General features: G+C 36.5%; 1 protein-coding gene across 11 annotated transcripts in view; it reads left to right on the forward strand.

Moving 5' to 3' along the window:
• PAM (peptidylglycine alpha-amidating monooxygenase) overlaps positions 1–21,977 on the forward strand; it is a 179,620-nt gene that overhangs the window by 88,330 nt on the left and 69,313 nt on the right. For all 11 annotated transcript variants that reach the window (XM_005889799.3, XM_005889800.2, XM_070373181.1 and 8 more), the window contains exons 7-12: positions 10,955–11,003; positions 12,575–12,642; positions 13,686–13,766; positions 14,048–14,124; positions 14,476–14,579; positions 20,965–21,149. In XM_005889799.3, coding sequence (XP_005889861.2) covers positions 10,955–11,003; positions 12,575–12,642; positions 13,686–13,766; positions 14,048–14,124; positions 14,476–14,579; positions 20,965–21,149 — 564 coding nt within the window. The remainder of the gene's footprint in view (positions 1–10,954; positions 11,004–12,574; positions 12,643–13,685; positions 13,767–14,047; positions 14,125–14,475; positions 14,580–20,964; positions 21,150–21,977) is intronic.

A 21,977-nucleotide genomic window follows, 5' to 3' on the forward strand; every position in this document is an offset into this window, starting at 1 on the left:
CCAAAAAGACATTTAACGAAAGCTATTCAAATATTGCTTTAATGACATTTACAAAATAATCCTGTTAGAAAAATAAAAGTCCAACCTTCCGTAGGCCTGGAAGAGACCCTTCTCACCTCCCTCTTTCTGCCAACTGAAACATTCCTCTCCTCTTCATCCAATTTGGAAACCCTTCATCCTGCTCCTTATTTCTTCTCATTCTAAATGAATTCTTCTTCTGTCCCTCTTTGGAAATTTTCCAGAGTCTGTCTTCCTGTAGGGATGTCACCCTCCCCCACACTTTTCTAGCTCCATTTCTTTGCAAATATTACTTACTCTTCTTTTTCCAACCGAAGTGTAACACATCACCTATAATGGCAGAAACGAGCATAAAATCTAAGTAGTAACTGCAGATCCTTCCAAACAAAACCTTTATCTTACAGTGTGAAGATTTGCTCACGGGCTCAGGAAATTTGGACTGATAATTTGGGTCACTGAAGGGTTTCAGTGTTTGCCCTACTAGTTCTTAACTCACAAAAGCTTTATAAAATTATTTTAATAACCCCCATGCCACAGTACAACTTGAAGATATTGAATGATTAAAAATTAACACTGAATCAAACATATAAGCTATAATATTCAACGTATATTTCCTAATTAATACCCCAGACTAAATGCATGCATAATTATATGTAAATTTGGGTTTTTTAATTGAAAAACCAAAATACAATGCACAATGTAGTATTTTAAGTTGAGGAAGATAATTGTGTTGCAAATACAGCCACTGATTTTAGGTTGAAGTTCAAAAAACGTATATTCCAACTAAATTACAGCATTTGGGCCACATCAGCTTCCTGTTTGCGAAAGAAAACAGGATGGTGTTGCTGCTAGGTTACCCTCTCTTTGTTTATCATTTATGAGCACTTAGAGGTTTCGGTTAAATAAAGAAGGGAGAACACATTATTGCAGAAAGTAATTGAGAATTCCATAGAAGGTGAAAGATAAGCCTTTTATGTATATAAAAACATACCCTCAAGACAATTCAAAAATGCATAATGGAGCACTTTATATGAGACATGTGATTTTAGCTTTATATCTCAAATTAAGTTTCTTTGATTAAAACTCTTAAAGTTCCTTTTCATTCCATAACTTATTCTTCCTTTCTGTGGTTCCTAGACTTGTGCAGTTACATTCTGCCCTCAGTGGGAAGAACAGATAATTGAGAGATTGCAAAAAAAAAAAAAAATTTAAGATTTCCACTCTAAAGATGAATATATATTAAAAACTGACATATGCATATGAAGTAAAAAGAGTTTGATAGGACTTTTCACTGAGAGAAAGGGGAAATAATAAAATAACTATTAGTAACCAGGTATTGGAGAAGGCAATGGCACCCCACTCCAGTACTCTTGCCTGGAAAATCCCATGGACAGAGGAGCCTCGTAGGCAGCAGTCCATGGGGTCGCTAGGAGTCGGACACGACTGAGCGACTTCACTTTCACTTTTCACTTTCATGCATTGGAGAAGGCAATGGCACCCCACTCCGGTACTCTTGCCTGGAAAACCTCATGGATGGAGGAGCCTGGTGGGCTGCAGTCCATGGGGTCGCTAGGAGTCAGACACGACTGAGCGACTTCACTTTCACTTTTCACTTTCATGCACTGGAGAAGGAAATGGCAAGCCACTCCAGTGTTCTTGCCTGGAGAATCCCAGGGACGGGGGAGCCTAGTGGGCTGCCGTCTATTGGGTCGCACAGAGTTGGACACGACTGAAGCAACTTAGCAGCAGCAGCAACCAGGTATACGGCTTCCCAGGTAGCACAGTGATAAAGGAGACCTGCCTGCCAATTCAGGAGATGCAAGAGTCGCGGGTTCGATCCCTGGGGTCAGGAAGATCCCCTGGAGGAGGAAATGGCAACCCACTCCAGTATTCTTGCCTGAAAATCGCATGGACAGAAGAACCTGGGGGGCTACAGTCCATGGGGTCGCAAAGAGTCTCACACGACTGAGCGACTGAACACACACAACCAGGTATCATATTTAAAAACTGCCAACCAAAGCCCATGAAGCTAGTGGACAGGCTAAAGTGCTAAAAGACAGCATCTTTGGAAAGACAAGTGCATGTTTAATTATGCTGTGTACACCAAGTAAAGATTTAAAACTTAATGCCTTGGGAAGGGGCCACAAGTAGAGAGCTTTTTGCTTCTTGATCTGAATGGAATGTGTTAGTTTTCTTAAAATTCTCAGGCTATACCTTATGATTTGTGCCCTATTCTGTATATTATAGTTCAACAAAAAGTTCAAAAAACAATCAATCATTTTAAAAACTCCATGCTATGTTTTTTAAAATTCTGTATTTACTTAGGATTGGGGGGTTTCGTCTTTTAATTTTACTCTCTTAGAAGTATGATTCTAGAGCAGGCTCATCATTCTGAGAGAAGAACCAGTGTGAACCCTAAGCTTCACCGTGGAGTCTTTCCTCTGCATTCATAAGAGATGGAAAGAGGAACGTGCCCCGACATTTGTCCTGCCGTAACATCCTCTGCACACACAGCGATTATAAAAGCTTGCTGATGAGCCTGCCTGCCTGCCTTCCATTTGATCTCTTTTGGGAACAGCACAAGCCATCATTCGTGAAAGTCATCTTCTTGCAGGATGGATAAATGCATTTTCTCTTCCTTGCCACAGGACAAATGGAAGCTAGTAATTTCTAGTCCCACGGCAGTGAATACAAAATCAAAGGAGGCTGACTCACTGCAGTGACAGCTTCAAAAGGAATTCCTTTTTGAAGATTTTTTTTTATTTTTGTAGTGCTGGTTTATTTAGCACCGAAGCTTGTCTCTAAGCCAGCTTTTTGCAGCCTCCAGGAACACCTCTGTGCAGTTTCTGTCATGTATTAACAGTGCCCCCATTTCGGCTGTATTTGCCCACCAGATACACGTTTGCCGTGACAGCTTAAGATGTTAGTGCTTTTTGAGTGGAGACAATTTTATATCAATGTATCTGTAACTGGAGAGTCCTAAGATGATGAAAATATGCCCTCAGTGAATTCTCTAGGAGAAATCTTGTGACTGAGATCTTATTTTGCAGAAACTCTTAACAAAAAACTTTGATATATGCCTGTTTGGGTTAGTTTGGAGAATCATCATTTTACCGAGTACTGTTAAGTGACTGCAGGACCTGCGTTTATAGTCCGGGAGTACCAAAAACAATAAAGGAGTTGTGTCTTATCTTCATTAAAACCAGGGTTCCATTCAACGTGCCTGGGCTCAGAATGAACATAGGACCCCGGTCTGCTGTGCCCGCCGTGGCTTCCTCTTTGCCTCTGATTCTTGTGTCATCTCTGCTGCAGCAGGCTTTCAGATGCACAGAAATAACCCTTTTTATATAACAGCACAGTCCAACTGTATGGAAATAACTTTAAAAAAATAAAATATGGCTCAACCGACAGAAATGACAGCAGTCTACTCCAGTGCCAAGGAAGCTGGCTGTGTTGCATCTACTAGGAGACCTCACTCTCCACTCTCCTAAGGGATTCTCCAAGTAATTTTGAGTATATGAAATGTTCCCTGACTGTTGAAATGAATCCCCAAGTAATCTATTCCTCGCCACCTTTGGGAGCCATGATTTAATCTCAGCAAAACAAAACATCATCTGTCCCATTCATTTAACGGTGTTAATTCAGAACAAAGAACCATAAGGTAAAGATCAAGCCAGCATTCAAATTGTTATTAAGAAATCTGTGAACGTACATTATTGAAAAATTATTGGTGTGTCTTATACCCCTAAATCATTCTTTTTCTGTTAATTCAACACAGGCAGAAAAACAGAAAGAGATCGTTAAATTCTGTTCAGAACACTCTGAGAGGGTGGAAGGGTATGAGACAATTTACTGTTTGCTCACACATTTCCTAAAATATGTTTTTGATATTAAAGATCTTAGTTCTTTGTTTTTCATAAGACTTGACTGTGGTTCCAGGCATGCTTTTTAGTACTTCCATGAGGAAAGGATCCATCATCTAAAACTGTGGTGGGGATAGTAGATAATGGGTGTGCTTTATCCTTTACCTTCTGAGGAGAGTGCAGTGAGTTGAAATCCATGCTATGACTGTCTTTCTGAAGGACTTTTCCAATTAGTGGGATGTTGTAACAACACATTGGTTCCCTTAGGATCAATGATTAACCTATTTTTTTTTTTATTGAAGCAGGAAGCATCCAGGAGAAGATGAGCTCATGAAATATATCTCTTGAGGGAAAGATTAGGAGAAGGCAGCAGACTTTTAAGGACCTAAGATGTAATAGGTTATTATCATGCATTATTCCACATCCTTACTACTTAGCTATGAATCCAAGTAGGAGCTAAAAGCTATTATTAGAAAAGCAAGCTAAATAGTGTGGAATGGATAACCTCATATCCCATGCATCCACCTCCCATTAAGAGAAATGAACTTCCTACCTAAGTGGGTATCCTTAAGTACCACTGGTTATGTATCCATCCTTGCTTAATTCTTGTATCTTAGTTTCAGGACGTTTCCTAGATAAAATTCCTTGGAAGTCTCTAAGAAATGGAATACTTTTTTTTTTTTTTAAGTAAATAATGTTTACTAAATACTGACTTTTGAGAATTAGTATCGATTAGTGTTGATACCCAGATGTATCACCAGTTAGCTGAATTACTTTGGTCAAGATTGAATCTCAGTTGCTACTTTTCCCCTGTCTATAAAGTGTAAGAGTTGAACTCCATCATCTCCAGGGTGCCTTCCTCTTCTGAAATTCAATGAGTCTATATATTTGATAAAATACCTTGCTGTGGTTATACATCTCTGCCTAAGCAGAGAACAATTTCCCAAAAAGAGAAGCTGAAACCCTTGTGGAGCAATCATCCAGTTTTCATCTGACTCAAGATTAGATTCTGACTGAATGTTATTTTCAGTTTTCATCCAAAGCCTGGAAATACTTGTTTCTTTCATTATCAGATGATTCTTTAGAAGTCTTAACCAATGGACCACCAGTACTTCTATGGCTTGATGTGCTTCTAAGACATTAGTAGACTTGATTTTACTTGATTTTCTTTTTAAAAATGACTCTAACATTTTCACTGTTAATATCTTCACCATTACAAAAAGTTCCAGTATCTACATATGACATTATAATGGACTGTAATGACATAAAATGAAATATACCTCCCAATGTCATCTAGTCCTTATTTAGTGAATGAAGTTTAATCACTGTTTCTTTAAATCAATCAAGCTAAAAGTATTTCTTAATGAAAGAGAACAGCAGTCATGAAAGATCCCTTTAACAGGGATATCTTGCGTTCAATCTTCTGTAAATACAAAACATTAATAGCTGAAAGTCAGGTGTTCACCAGTGTACCTTGGAGAGAGCATGCACCCACAGCCCAGTACAGTAAAAGAACAATTTGTTTTTGAAAAAGACTGAAATAAGTAAAGATACCTGGAAAGAAGAGCTGTCAACATTTTTACATGATAATGGCTATACAGGACAAGTGAATAAATGTAAATGAAAAGAACAATTTCAAAATCAGTATAAAAATTGCCTTAATCCTGCTGAACTAACTTCCTCTAGTCCAGAACTTAGAAAGAAACAGGTTATCTTGAGTCTGGTCAAGGGGATCTATATTACTAAAAGTCGTGGAAGGACTTTGAAATAGTGCATTGTCAACTTCTTCAAGGTCCTGTAGTCCCAACACAAGAATCTCATTTTAGCCAGACCATGATGTTTTTGTCTCACTGACATTCCACGGTATCACTGATGACTCTGTTCTGTGTCTCCCTAGTTTGTACCTTTCTGAATCAGCATCTCTGTTTCTATTTTCAAAATACCTATTTTGTGCAATGTCTTTAGCATACCATTCCAATTCTAATTCTCTTTGCTTATTTGATTCCCATCCCCCCGCTTTGTTCATTCCTGTTAAGTTGGAAAAATGTGATGTGCTTCAGTTTCTTCAGTTAAAGAAATTCCTGACCAATAGCTTTGAAAATATATTTCTTAAAAGTAAAATATCCATGTTCTGAAATTTTTTAGAATCTACCAATAAAAAAGAATGATCGTCATAGTAACTTATATTTATTGGCTATTTTCTGTGATCCAAATAGAGTGCACATTCTTTACGTAGGTGTCTCATTTATAGTCTGAAGTTTCTTAGTGGTGTCAGTATTGATCACGAGTACTAGTCTACCAGATATTAAATACATAACTTTTTAGATCCTACCCCTTTTAAACAAAGGAACTCAGAGAGGACCTAGTGGAAACTGGTGATGATTTTGTAAGGTGCTATAGTCAAACATCTGTGTGTGAATGAACTGTAAAGATTAATTCTAAACTTTCCACCCAACAAACCTTACATATTGTACATTGGAAATGTGCAACATTTATGTTGAAATGTAAGTCAAGAGAATAGTCCTCACTTCCTGTTCTACCTTTCATTCAGACATTCAATCCTGTGATTTCAGGCCATTTCAGTTATTTCACCCATCACTGTTCAATCTTTACTTAAGCTGTGGTGTTCCGTTTCTCTGGTCTTCTGGCATGCTTCAATTTTTCCATCTATTCCTCGCCTCGCTTCTGTTTACTTTCATCCTAGTCACAGAATTACATTTCTCGACTAGCTTTTTCAACCAGCATATGATTTCAATACTCAAGTTCATTTTCTGTACCTTTCTTAACTATCTCAGTCCTGACTGCATTTTTTTCATCGTGCGTGGTAAAATATTAGCAGAAGCACTGATGTGTTTCTTTATGATAATAAACCTTTAAAGCGTCATCCGTTTTAAGAGACAGACTTCATTTATAGCCTAGTGAATTGAAATGAATTAATTCTTATGAGGCTTCCTAACTTGTGGCTGAAGTGCCGTGTTACAATAGAAGGGCAAGCAAAGTCAGAGCCCACTGGAAATCATCAGTAAAATATGCAAAACCAGTGGAAGTTTCTGAGTTCAGAAGTAAGATCAGTGTGGAGGTTATGGAAATAATATTGCATAAGTGTGGCTGGGATCGTGTTGGAGTTAAAAGGTCATAATCTCCACACCAAACGCTAGGCTGAAATATGCTTCTCTCCAAAGCTGCCACTTGCCATAGGAATAGCTATGGATCCTGGAGCCCTCCAGACCTCCAGACAACCTTCCTTGTTTGAGGGAGTTCAGTTTACTCTTGCTGAAACTTCTCAATGTATGTATATGCAAACACATGGGTTCCTTAGGTCAAACTGTAGAAAGTCAAACTGGAAGAAATCATAGTGATTTACAATAAGAAAATTTGATTTTGAAATAATGAATATATTTTCATAGCCAATATAAAAAATGTATATGAATATGCTTTATAAGTATTTTCTTTACTTTGTGATAACTCTTAGCATGTTGCTCAACTAAAATATCACCATTAAAATATTTATCCATTACTAAGTTAAAGAATTTCCTCAAGTTACTCAGCTGGTCTTGTGATTGTTACTCCATGGATAAATACTGATATATATATCTAAAGTGTGATGTTTCTATCTAAAGCATAAAGCATAATATCTAAACACTCATACACATAGGCACACATGCACACAGCAGTTTTTTTAGAATGCCTCATTTTTTGCTGACTCAGTGGTTCAAATTCACAAGGTAAATTTGATGGAAACAAATTCTTTCATCCATGACTAAGGAACTCTATTTAGTGTGATTTTTTTAAGTGTGTTTCTTCACCAGTTTTCCTTCTGTATATTTTGATTTCTGAAGCTTTTTGTTAAACAGGTAAGATTTTCACTTTGTATATTCACTAGCCTTCTAACCATATAAGATTTTGTTGTTGTTTAGTCCCTGAGTTGTGTCCAACTCTTTTCTGACCCAATGAACTGTAGCCTGCCAGGCTCCTCTGTCCATGGGATTTCCCAGGCAAGAATACTGGAGTGGGTTGCCATTTCCTGCTCTAGGGGATCTTCACAACCCAGAGATCAAACCCACGTCTCCTGCATTGGCAGGTGGATTCTTTACCACTGAGCTACCTAGGAAGCTCTATACAAGATGTACATTCTGTAAAACAAAACTTAAGAGTCTCGAGATTCAATTTTCCCTTAAGTCATTGTAATACCTAAGTCAGAAGTTCAGTATGTTTTTCTCCAGAATGTGTTGAGCTTCTCATATTACTACTTGAATTTTTAGCTGATTAGTTATTTGTGTGTAGTTACTTTGTGTGATATCCTTGACGGTCTTACAGAATATGACATTGATTGATCACTTTTAAATCTCTGTAGGGAAGCAAATAGCAATTATATAGAAATTATTTAATTTGCTATCTTTTAATTTGGTGAAAATTTTGATGTGTGCTTAGAAAATGTCTTCAAATTAAAAGTTATTTTTGACTTACTTTCATGCTTTTGAGTAAAAATCTACTGTTTAGACAATTATAATCAAGAACTTTATCTAAGAGGATGATCAGTTACTGGCAATAGCTGGCATGTTACTGTTAATAACATTCCTACTACATTTAATTTGGTGACATATTTCAGCTTTAATGATAAATTATTTAATAGTTGCCGTAATGTGTTAATTAACTTATTTATTTTTCTCACGGAGTTTTTTTGAAGTCGTGGTAAAGAATATTAGCCAAGTTGAACATCAAAATGTGATTAACTTGATTCTTTGAAAGCAAGAGTATAATATAAAACCAAGAAGACAGTTCTCATTGCACTTAGAACCTTTTGCTTGGTTGGACATTAGGGGAGTGGGAGAAATTCTCACCTGGTATTATTAATTAAAATAAAAAATTACAAAACCTGACCATTCAGTAATTAATGAGTCATCTGTAAGTGCCAGATAATGTGCTAAGTGGACACGTTCTATGATCCTGTCCTCCATTGCTTAAAATCTTCCAGCGGCTTCTTGGGAGACGGAAAATGAAACCCAGAATCTTAAGATACTCTGCATGGCCTAGGCAGTCTCCTGCCTCTTGGCCACGGTATCCTGCCTGGACCTCAGTAGGTAAAACAGCTACCCAGGGTCATATGATCCTGTTGAGTTCACGGCGTGATTTTATCATGTTTATGTGCTTGGTATTTTGTTTCTCCTTGTCCCTCCTACCCCATTTCCCTGTGTCTCCACTCCCACAAGAGCGGAAACACCATGAGAGCAGGAGATCTGGACCTGCTGCTTTTCACTGTATCCCAATTGTGAAGAATATAGCAAAGCTCAGTGAATATTCACTGAATGAACAGATGATTACCATTTCTCGAAATACCCTTAGACAATAGATAGTTTTTTATACTTAGATAGTTTTTTATACACAGGATAAATGTTTTCTGAAAACAATTCAGCTATTTAGGTGAGTCTCTGGAGTGTAGAATTCATTTGGTATAAATGAATGATACACTTTCCACTATTCTCTTTTGATCAGTGGAGATACTTAGGTAATTCTGGGTGAATCCAATGGCTAACCATTTTGAAAGTAGTACAGAGTAGGTGTATCTACTAAGTCTCAATCAGTGCACTTAGGGAAACTTGTTCTCAACAATAAACAATTTTAATAAATTAAACAATAATATTCAAATCTCCTTTCTATTTCTAAAGCATAGGCAAAAATTAAGATAAACCTGTTGTATTCATTCTTTTGTTTATTACTGTTTTCTCATCTATTTAAAATTCAGTTGAAATTTTTTAAAAAAGAATTCAATGAAATTATTATGAAAATAGGATCTCACTGAAATTGATTTAGGAGAGTGGACAAAGTCTCTTTGTAAATTGACACTAATGTAATGTTAAATGTAAAATTAAATATAAAATGTTCATCATTGCATTTATTTCTGTACTATTTTTGTGAAGATCAAGCTTAATACTATACAATGAAATTTCCTTTGTGTTTTACTACTGAAGTATTAAATATGACTTTTTATACTTTGCCTAAACTTTATCTATGGTAAATCAACATGTCTATGTTACTAGTTAAGTTACCTGTTATTGTACATTTTTATGTGAGGTTACCTTGGCTTTTCTTATGAGAATTACAGATGAAAGGAAAATTTTTTCCTAAAAAAACTATATGCTGTTATTAGTATACTTCACTTCCTAATTTCTAATATAAATCTATCATTCTTGTACACACTCAATAGTTATATTAAAATCAACTCAAAGTTGAGATATAAGGTTTTATAATTCCTTAGAACAAAATTCTTAGAAAGAATTTAACGTATACAGGAATGGAAGGAATGAGTAAGTCTGAGTTACTATTCATGGTGTCTGTGGTTAAAGATCAGCAAGTTCAAAAGAGATAAGAATTTGGATGGGTGATTTACATTTCTGTCTTCCTTCTACCTGAGAAAGACAAAGGAAGAAAGAAGAGAGAGGATGTGTAAGAGGTCTCTGAAATGTCCTTGGCAAAGGTACAGAGATACTCACTTTCCACTGAAGTTAGGGTATAAAAAGAATGAACATCAGGTTCCTATTTAGAAGGCAGGATTGAGTGAGGCTTAGAAACCAAGTAGGGTGATTCCTATACATAAATTTGAGACATTACAGACTAAAAAATGGTAATACCTTGAAAGCCCAAATTATGGACTAATTCAGTTTTTGAAAAGTAGAAAAGCTAACTCTTTGGATCCCAGTAGAACAAAACCAATTCAGTTCATGAGCTTTTCTGGATGTTTCAACAATACAGATAGTTTATAGAGAGTGGGCATAGTTTTCTTTTGTGAGCTTATGACTAGAATTTTAGTGTGTCTGCTAGGAAGCAGATAACCAGTCAGTTTGATGAGTCAAGAAAAAGCTACAGACTACTTGAAATGATAGTTCTCTTGTTGCTCTGTGATACATTGGAATTAAATGGATTTTATGAGTATGAAAGTACTCTGTAAACTGTAAAACACCATACAAGTGAAATATATAGGGTTTTTAAATTTAGTATTGAGTTATTAATTAACATTTTTAGTTTGAAATTCATTATTCATATTTAAGATGTGTATTTTTTGTGTGTATTTTCAGATAATCACAAGGACTGCTCTGGTGTTTCCTTACACCTCACACGCCTGCCGTAAGTACCTCGGTTATCCTAGCTGAGTGACAGCTTTTAAGATCTTCAAGAGCTTAAAAGTGGGAAATGCACTATGCTAGTTATCTACTGCTGTATAACAAATTATTCTAAATGTAGTGGCTTAAAACAGCAAGCATTTATTGTCCGGGTTGCCTGTGGCTAAGGAATTTGGGCACAGCTTAGCTGGGTGCTGGTTGTCTGACACAAAGGCCATGGTGAGAATCTCGGCCAGGGTCTCAGCCATCTGGAGACTCGACCGGGGCGGATTCGCTTGCAGGCTCTCTCACGCGACTGTTGACAGGATTCGGTTCCTTGCTGGCCATGGGCTGGAGGACGCCTCGTTTCCTCCTCATGTGGGCTGTAAACAGGGCAGCTCCCAACATGGCTGCTGCTGTCTGCCCATCACCGTCAGCAAGGGAGAATGCAAGAGGGTGTCCAAGGTGGAAGCCAGAGCACTTCTGTATCCTCATCTCAGAAGTTACGAATGTGTGTCGAATAGGTCAAGAAAGTGGTGACCACAGGTCTTCCTACTCTGAATCCAATGTGCAAAAGAAAAATTATTGTTGCTATATTCTATTTGTTAGAGATAACAAATTACTGGGTCAGGTTACTTGGTCCAGCCTGCATCAAGGGAAGACGATTGAACGAGGGCAAGGATGTCAGAGCTGTGGGTCATTGGGAGCTGTATCGTTCAGGGTCCTCCAGAGAAAGTGAACCAATAGAATGTATGAGAGAGAGAATGAAAGAGAAAGAGAAACTGAAATGTACCTTAAGGGATTGGCCCACACAGTTGTGAGATCTGGCAAGTCTAAAATATTCAAGGCAGGATGGAAGGTAGGAAATCCTGGCAGGAACTGATGTTGCAATCTTGGGTCCAAAGGCATAATTCCTTCCTCTTCCGAGGACCTCAGTCTCTTCTCTTAAGACACTAATCCACATTTTGGACCATAATCTGCTTTACCCAAAGTCAGTGGTTTAAATATTAATTACATCTTCACAAATACCTTTATAACAACGTCTGGGCTAATGCTTGACCAAATATCTTGGCACTACAGCCTAGCTGACTTGACATATAACCACTTGACATATTAACCACTACAGGAGCCATTTAGAGATTGGGCTTCCCAGAGGGCACTAATGGTAAAGAACTCTCCTGGCCAATGTAGGAGACTTATGAGATGCCAGTTCTACCCCTGGGTCAGGAAGATCCTCTGGAGGAGAGTATGGCAGCCCACTCCAATATTCTTGCCTGGAGAATCTCATGGACAGAGGAGCCTGGCAGGCTACAGTCCATGGGGTCACAAAGAGTCAGACACGACTGAACTGACTTAGCACACATGCACATGTAGAAACATTCACCATGCCACAAAAATGTGTATTCAGCTATTTGCCCAAGAAAATAAGTTATTCTCAGGAAAAATATATATATTCTACCTCATTCCCCATATATTAGTTTAATTTCCACATGAATCGTATTTTATAGGTCAATGCATGGAAGTATACCTTATTTTTCCAAGGCAATTGTTTTGACGTTTTCCAATAGTTGAAATGAATGTTATTATTTTGTGCAGACAGCCTTTAATTGCTGGCATGTACCTTATGATGTCTGTTGACACTGTTATACCACCAGGAGGGAAAGGTGAGTAATGATCTTTTAGAATTTACCATTACCTCATTACCTAATCTTTAAGGATGGATTAACAGAACATCTTTTATAAACACTTGAAATGACCAATATTTTTGAGTCCCTGAAAAATAAACCAGTTCTTTATTATCCTCAGAGTTAAAATAGGTTTTTGTGTTATTCCAAGCCAGCAGTTTATTATATTCCAGTTTTATGCCAAGAATTGAGGTCCATAGGGAGATAGTGAGTGATATAAATTTAAATATGATTCTTGAATATTTTACAAATAAATCATCCATTCTTCAGATGCCAAAAAAAATTCTTATCATACAGTGGCATAAACTTATAGAGGATATCAGATTAAGAATCAAAAGCTAGCAAATCCAGTCTGAACATAGATTTGTAAAATGGGTATAATATCTGATTTCTCCTAAATTTCCAAAAAAAAAAGAACTATTAGAATGAGTATAATATTATTTATTGCTGTAAATATCTTATCCTTTGGTGGGAGTGTCATATTATTCATTTGTTCTTACTGGGGATCTGTTAAAGTCAGTAAGTATGATCTTGTTACTTTTCACTGTCTAATTTTAAAAAGGCATTTATTGAAAACTCAACTATGTGTTAGTCTATAAGGAAAGAAAAGTATATGAAATGTTTCCTTCTCAACAGGAACTGTCAGTCTCATTATCTTAGGTATTTGCAATAAATTTTTCAAAAATCCTTCTGTTCTAAAAAAAAAAACCAATATTTAAGCTTTTTCAGCTGCACAAATTTCATGATGAAGGTATCAAATTAAGCCTGGGTTTTCACTGACAATGTATGTTGATTTGACTCTAGTCATTTTATGAGTGAAACAGAATATAAGGGATTCTTAACTCATTTTAGTAAGAAGCTGGCCCATAATTAGTGCTTAATACCTCTGAGTACATGAGTTTGTGTATACTCAAAAACCCCATGCTTAACTGCTTGTGGATACTCTGTACATACTTTTAGTTAAGAATAATGTTATTTTCCAGTTGAATAATGACTTTTTTCTGTGTTTTCATTTCTAACAGTGGTGAATTCTGATATTTCATGCCATTATAAAAAGTATCCAATGCATGTCTTTGCCTACAGAGTTCACACTCACCATTTAGGTAAGAACTTTACATATTAAATGATATGCCACTGTGCTTGCTAATGCTGTAAATGTAAACTGTAGATTATATCTGACCTGAAATCTGTTTCATCTGTTTCAGTGGAAGAGGTTTTGTGCAGTATCTTAAAATTCTGCATGTGTTTTCATCATATTGTTTTCATTAAAATGCCGAGCATTTGGGTTTCTGAAAATATTTATATTTTATTTTGCAATAAGAAAACAAATAATGCCTTTTATCTTTTTAATACCCTATACAATTATAATTTGTGTTCATTACAGGCAAGGTAGTCAGTGGATACAGAGTAAGAAATGGACAGTGGACCCTGATTGGACGCCAAAGCCCCCAACTGCCACAGGTGTGTGGAATCTAGTACAATTTTGAGAGAAAAAAATATTAATCAGCAGGTGGTAATTTATAAAGCCCTTATAGAGCCCTTGTGAATTTCTCTAGAATCTAAAAATCTCTAAATCTACCTTTACTCTATGTCTAAGCTGTGTTTAACTTTTTTTTTTTTTTTTTATTGTTTCCAATTTGATGGGTTCCTTATCAGTTTTCTGAGTATTTCTAAGCAGGGTGGTGAAGTGTGTCTGCGACTGTGTGTGTATTCATCCCCTCAACCCAGGGTAGCCAGGCCTCATGCTACTAAGCATGAGCTTCTGGGTGTTGTTGATAATTTTAATGAATCGTTGTGTTTGTCTCTTTGCAGGCCTTCTACCCAGTAGAGCGCCCAGTGGATGTGAGTTTTGGTGACATCCTGGCAGCAAGATGTGTGTTCACTGGGGAAGGGAGGACAGAAGTCACACACATTGGGTATGACTCCACAGATTCCATTATTTAAAAATACTTTATTAGGATGAGGCGTGGTTATAAGTGACAGTTATCTTCATGAATGAATGGCATTTTTCCCCTATTATAAACAATTACAACAAACCCTAGCATTTTATGCTTTCAGGACTGATTGAGTTGGTCAAACTGCAGAACATGTGCTTAGTTTTTCATAATTCCTATCTTCCTGCTTATTCAAGACCTTTAGGATCACACCTCTGCATATTATAGTTGCCACAGGAGTGTGTATTACCTCCTGTACATCTTAATAAAGAAAAATGTATTGATTATAATTTTTTTCTCAAGTGTCCTTTGGTCCTATGCTCAAATTTAGGGGAATATATAGGTTCTGCATGTAATGGTGGCCATTAATTACTCAGAACCAGGATTTTTTTCCCTACCTGTTAAAACCTTTATGTATTCATTATGAGAATGTTCAACTTTTAAGTAAGCTTCAAAATACTGAGCTGCTTTGAAATAAGTATATTTTATAACAGCAAGTACATTTTTCAAAGCACTATGAACTCTTTCAAAAAGGGTTTGCCTAAATTAAAAATGAAAGATAAAGCCTCTTATCATGTCTTTTGGTTAGAAAAGAACCAAGGAGCCTCCTTTCCATTTTAAACTAGGTTATAAAATATTTACTGACACCACGTAGAAGATGGAGCTTTAAACCATTTATCTTTTGATCAAAGAGGAGTTACAGAGAGTAGACATCTGAAAATACGCATTAGATGCACAGATGATCCTTATGATGACAACGCGAGCTGTTGGTTGTTAGGGGATACATAAAAGGTACTAAGGCAGGTGAATGAAAAAAAAAGCATTTGAGATGGTAGAATAGGATCTTTTTTATGTCAGCCTAAGAGGGTTTTTTATTAATAAGCATCAATTTTGAGACTAATGATAAATAGAAAAAAGTTATCGATTTATATTAAACAAGGAAATTTTAACAGACTTGCTTTTAGATGAATTTGCTAAATTTAAGACAGAGATGTGAGGAAAGCAGTACAATTACTGAGTTGCATAAAATGGTAACAAAAGGATTGACAAAATCGATATAATTAAATTTGAAAAAGTCTAATCATTCACTTTACTAACAATCTTTAAATATATGAAGTGTAGTGTCTCTGGAACTTTATTTAAATGCCATTCATTATTTTATTAACCTTTGAAATAAACAAAGGAGTAAAACAAGTCCCTTTCAACACATTCTTTGTATTAGTTTTCAAGTTCAAGTGTGAAATAAGTAGAATTTTTTTTTTTTTGCTTAGAGGTACCTTTACAATGTGGGAGGGTTTGTAACTTCCGCCAGATTCTATCTTTTGAGTATCCTCTGTGTAGCAATATCAGCCATGGAAATTAATGACTTGTTATAGTACCAGGATGAGAGGCCAAAGTGATCTCTAGGGGCCTCTTTCAGTTTCATGAGTCCGAAATAATTCTAGTCTTTTTTTAAAATGCGCATTTTGCTTTAAAATAATACCCTAAAATGACTATACCAATCTATCTTTTTGTAAATGTCCTGTGGGCTAAAGGAAACACCACTTTGTAATATAAATGAAGTAGAAAGAAATTATAGGAAATTAACTTATGGGTCAATCTATATTCTGAATATTTAATTTATACTAAGAAAGCAGGAAATTTTGGATAAATTTAAATATGAATTAAATCCTCATAATAATGCATAGCATTCCTATAGCACTTAGTATGCTTTTCAGTAATAACAACAATGCATCCATTTTGTAAAATAAAGAATACCACCTCCATAGGGTGCTATAGTATCACAATTGAGAATGTAACCAATAAAAAGGGAAAACTAGTTTATTTGTGATGTATTTTAAATTAAACATGTGTTGTGTGTGCTCAGTCATATCCAACTGTTTGCGACCTCATGAACTGTAGCCCGCCAAGCTTCTCTGTCCATGGAATTTTTCAGGCAAGCATACTAGAGCAGGTTGCCATTTTCTACTCCAGGGGATCTTCTCAACCTAAGAATCAAACCCATGTCTCTTGCATCTCCTGCATTGGCAGGTGGATTCTTTACCACTGCGCCCCTTGGGAAGCCCATTTTAAGTAAATGATACTCTGTAAATCTCTCTCTCTTCTCTGTTCCCATCTACCCCCCAACCCACACATACACAAACATCACTGCCACTGGCACAGGTTTGCGCCCTGAGCCTAAAGCCTAACTTAAACGCAAGTCTCACTTATCCAGAGGTCTTATGGGGCCAGAAGATGTCCCCTCCATGCACTGGAAGAACAGTGGGCTCCCAGTTTTTAACCTGCTTGTTCTGTAGCCACCTGGAAACTAGGTTTACAGGAAAATTGTACCATCTAGTGGCCTTACCAGTAAGATTTTCAGTTGAGTGATTCTTCTGCCCGGTCCTAGTTTAACTCTGCATTAAGCTAGAAATTTTAGAACTGGAGAAAGCTTAAAGTGAAGTCGGTAAGTCATGTCCAACCCTCAGCGACCCCGTGGACTGCAGCCTTCCAGGCTCCTCCATCCATGGGATTTTCCAGGCAAGAGTACTGGCTGGAGTGAGGTGCCATTGCCTTCTCCGAAGAAAGCTTAGGTAGAACAATCAGAGTTAACTAATAAGAAATAGTTAAAAAATTCGGGACAGTTTTTAACCAGAGGTTCAACTCAAAATACAACCATTAGAAACAAGTGAATTTAAGACAAAATATATCAATAAACTTAATGATAACATTTTAACCCAGATACATATTTCTTTTTAAATATTAAATATGAGTAATATATCTTAGGCAAATTTCTCTAATGTATATATTAACAATGTAGTACTAATTAACTTACACAGAGCAATATTTTGTGCCTGACACTGCATTGTATATTTTATATTCAACATGAGGCTTTTCTTAGTTCATTTCAAATGTTTAGTCAAGTGTAAACATCCAAAACAAGAATTTAATTGAGTGAGCCAAATAAGCTAATTAAGTCAGCTAATTTGCCTAAAAGTATAAAATTTAGGATTAATTCTTGAGAATTGGTAGGTAATATTTACCAATTTGATCAATTTTGTTGGTCATATGTTTCATTTGGAAACAGTTATTTCATATACATTTGAGAAGGTCTAATAAATATTTGTAGTTACCAAGCACAACACTTTAATCAGCATTTAAAGTATATTATATGCAAATAAAGTTATATGGTCAATAGCCCCTTAATATACAAGTTTTAGGGCTTCCTAGTTGGTGCTAGTGGTAAAGAATCTGCCTGCCAATGCAGGAGACAAGAGAGATACAGGTTGGCTCCCTGGGTCAGGAAGATCCCCTGGAGAAGGAAATGGCAACCCGCTCCAGTATTTTTGCCTGGAAAATCCCATGGACAGAGGAGCCTGGCGGGCTACAATCCGCAGGTCACAAAGCGTCAGACACGACTGAGCCCACATGTATTCGTAGTAGTGTACAAAGTTTTAAAGCACCAGGAAACCTTTTAAGAAACAATTCAGAGCTTTGCAAAATAACTTCTTTAAAGTTTTCATATTTCTTTCCAAAATGAGTCTTTTACCATCTTGGCTGCTTTTAAGTCTAGCATGGCACATGAAGATACGTGTAGGGCTAGGGATGAGGGAATCGCCAGAGTGGTGTATCACTGTCTGAAATGTAGTCACGGTGTTCTGCAGTATTTGGGTTTTTATAAAGGATGCATTTCAGAATACTTGATACTTTCTTAAAGGTCTACTACATATCTTTATAATATGAAATGATATATTTTTATAAAACCCTGATAGATGGATAGATGAAAGAAAGAGAAACAGACATAAATATTCATGAGAAATGCTGTAAATTGTTCATTATATGGACCTGACTCAGCAGTATAATGTATGGGGTAACAGGTTATGCCACCTGTAATAAATTATAGGCATCTGTTAAGACAAATGACTTATTCTTCATTCAACAGATAGTTACTGAGGACCTACTATTTTCAGGCTAACCACACGCTGTCAGAATTAAAGCTAGCTGGTGTAAAAGAAGTAATTGTCATGTACGCACCTTATTATGCATGAAGAGGAGAGAAAAGTAGCCCTGTAGTTTGGGGATCTAGGTGATACCAGCCGTCATCATTCAGGGAATCAACAGTGGCGATAAGGACTGTTGAAAGGGCCATTTGGTGGGGCCAGAGGAGCAGTCAGAACACGGTCCTCCTCCACCGTGGAGGAGGAGGAGGTTGACAGAGTCGAATTGCATATGTTATTCTCTATGGAAAAGAAGGTGGATGTGTTACAATTCTTCCTTAGGAACGTAGAAAGCAACTTGGTTTAAAGTCAGATCTTTTGAGTAGAAAAAAGATGAATATTGAATAATATAGGCAAACTGTGTTGGCTGATACTAAGGATCATTTGAATCCTAACATGTTTAAGATATTATAGTTTCTCGGATTGGAGCTCAAAGTTCCTTTGACTACAAGTTCAATTATTGATGGAAAGAAAGTATGGCTTTTCTTTTCCTTCAGCTGTTCAATGAAATTTTCTTTGTGAAGATTCTTATTTAATCAGCTCAATACTGTATCATAGAGTCAGTGCCTCAAATGAGCTATATTTGGTGAACGGATGAGGCGGTTTCACAAAATCACACGTGTTTAGAGATGAACATGGGCATGACATTCCCAAGAGGACAAAATATAGAAGGATCTTTCCATGGGTTAATTTCAAGTTTCATTTATTATTATATACATCTATGCAGTTTTTTCCTTTCCCTAATTTGGGAAGGTTTCATTTCACTTTCCTGCTCTGCACCATGATTTCAGGGTTTTCTGAACCAGGGCCACATCTTAAATTCCTTTCCCCTCATTTCTCTGTCTTAGTCTATATACCCTTTTCCTCATTTTGAATGGGGGAGGGCAGATACTATAGTGAGAGGCTCCACCTTATTACTTTGGCTCCAGCCCTTCCTTTTATAGCACATAATTTTCTGACCAACTCCTAAGCTGCTAAAATATAATTCTTAGCAATGGTGTTTTGACACATGAAGATACGTGTAGGGAACAGGTGTCTGTTTGGGATTGCACGTCACCGTTTGCTTATATTTCATGGGAGACGCATTTACCCTGACAGGTATCAGATTCGGAGGGTGAAAAGCCAAATTATTTTCAAAGCATAAACAGAGCTTCCCATGACCATTCCTGTGGTCTCTCAGGGGCTCTCCATTTTCAGAGCTTAGAGAAACCACATCCCTGTTTGGAAAAGATTTTTTCTTTTTTTTTTTCCTTCCCTTGCTGATGTCATTACTGTTGCTATGGAGAGGAAATAAGTGCTCCGTGACATTGCTGGAAAAGTCAACACTGACGTGTTTCTGTACAGCAAATAGTCCATTTCAGAGCTTGCTTTTTATTAGCAGAGGCTTGCTAAAAATTGTCAGAACCAGTACCAAAAAGGAAATGTTCTTTTGCTGGAACCATCTTGGTTTATAAAAGTTTTGCAATGGTGTACCTAAACATTTCCTTCCAAATAATAGAAAAGAGTATGAAACACATAATAACCCATGTGAATTGAGGAAGAAGAAAACATGTTTTATCAACTATTAGGCATGGTTTATATTATTTGAAACGTTTTTTCTTGGAAATGACCACCCCACTGTTTAAAAGTCTATTTTTAACCTTGAGTTATTCAGTTATCCAGCACTACCCCATTCAGATCTGAGCTCTTAGAAGAGATTAGGCCTGCTTTCACTTTGTATCATTCCTCAGGCATTCTTGTCTTCCCTACTATAGAAATCAAGGTGCCAAGACAGATATCAGAGATACGTTTATGATGTCCTAGTATCAACATATGATTCTTGATTCATCTCACCCTCAGGAACAAGGCAGTAACCGAAAGCGAGATCCCAGACTCTCGTGGTTAAATGGAAAAAGCCATTTTCATATAAGCTTGTAAATAATATGTGATATTTCTGTTGAACTGTTCTGAATTTTATTGTTATAAGTAAATAATTAAATTTTCCCATGAGAAAAATACTTTGCTTTATCAATGAGTTTTAACAAATAGAAAAAGGACTAAAAAATAAAAGGATTTAGAAGAGAAAAGAAAGCCTCTCGTTGCAACTAAAATGTCATTTCCATCTGTAGTATTTGGTGGTATCCATGGAGTGACGGCAAAAGGATTCTCCATTTTTAAGTGGAAAAATGCCATTGACAGTATGCTCTTGATGTTGAAAACTGTGATGGGTTTTAATGAAAGCTTTAAAATAAATGCACAGTATGTCCACCGTTGAATCTACTGCTGGCAGACTGACCAGTTGCATTTTTCTTGCATGAAGAATGTGTTTATGTGAATGACTAATCTGTCGTATCTGTGGGGTTTTTTTTGTTTGGTTGGTTGTTTTCTTTCTGTTTTGTTTTTGCCTGCAGTGGCACGTCTAGTGATGAAATGTGCAACTTATACATTATGTATTACATGGAAGCCAAGCATGCAGTTTCTTTCATGACCTGTACACAGAATGTAGCTCCAGATATATTCAGAACCATACCACCAGAGGCCAATATTCCAATTCCTGTGAAATCCGATATGGTTATGATGCATGGACATCACAAAGGTAAAACTGATGCTTAATTTAAAGCAACATATGTTTTTATGTTTTTCATTTTCTTATGTGTTTTGCTTGACTGTATGATTAATACTTCAAATCACCCTCCTCCTGTCAGGCAGTTGCACGTGTTCACGTAATCTGATTCTCTCTTTCCCCCTTTTCTCCTCTCTCTCCCCTCCTGACTTGTCCCTATCAAAACAGTTAAAATGAAAACTCTCAACTAGTGATGAAACAGATTCGTTTGGGACCAAGTCTGTAAATAAAGATCTTTCTTCATGTAGTTCGTGTTTCTAGTTTCCTCATTTCATTCTTCCCATGACTAGTAATGAATTATACAATTTATGAATTTATATACCATGTTCTAAAGAGTGCCACCGTTTGTAAATGGAAATGGTTATCATCTCTGATCATACCTTACATTATCTGTTTAATGAGTCTCTTCAAGCTAAGAACAATTCTTGATTTATGAGGCATTACTAGCCTTAGTCTTTTTGAGCACCTTCTCAGAATTGTTCTTTAACTTACTGTTCATCTGCAAAATGGTCATGATTGTCATTTCTTCAGTTTAAAATTGCAAAACCCATACTTTTTTATTGGATGAAGTATGATGAGACTTGACTGAGTATTACAAGTTTGGTCTTAATGCCAGAAAAACTTCTTATTTCTTTCTACAGGAAATTTTATAAAAGAAGTTAACATAGCAAGCAGGTCATTTATGAAAATTCCAACATATTTTAAAAATGTACTATTAAATGTTCTGAAAATATCCTAAGTTCAATTTAAAAAATAATACAAGCAGTTTTATTAGTGCATCTTCAAAATTCTATATCATGT

Source organism: Bos mutus, chromosome 7, assembly GCF_027580195.1.
Source record: "Bos mutus isolate GX-2022 chromosome 7, NWIPB_WYAK_1.1, whole genome shotgun sequence".
Taxonomy (NCBI): domain Eukaryota; kingdom Metazoa; phylum Chordata; class Mammalia; order Artiodactyla; family Bovidae; genus Bos; species Bos mutus.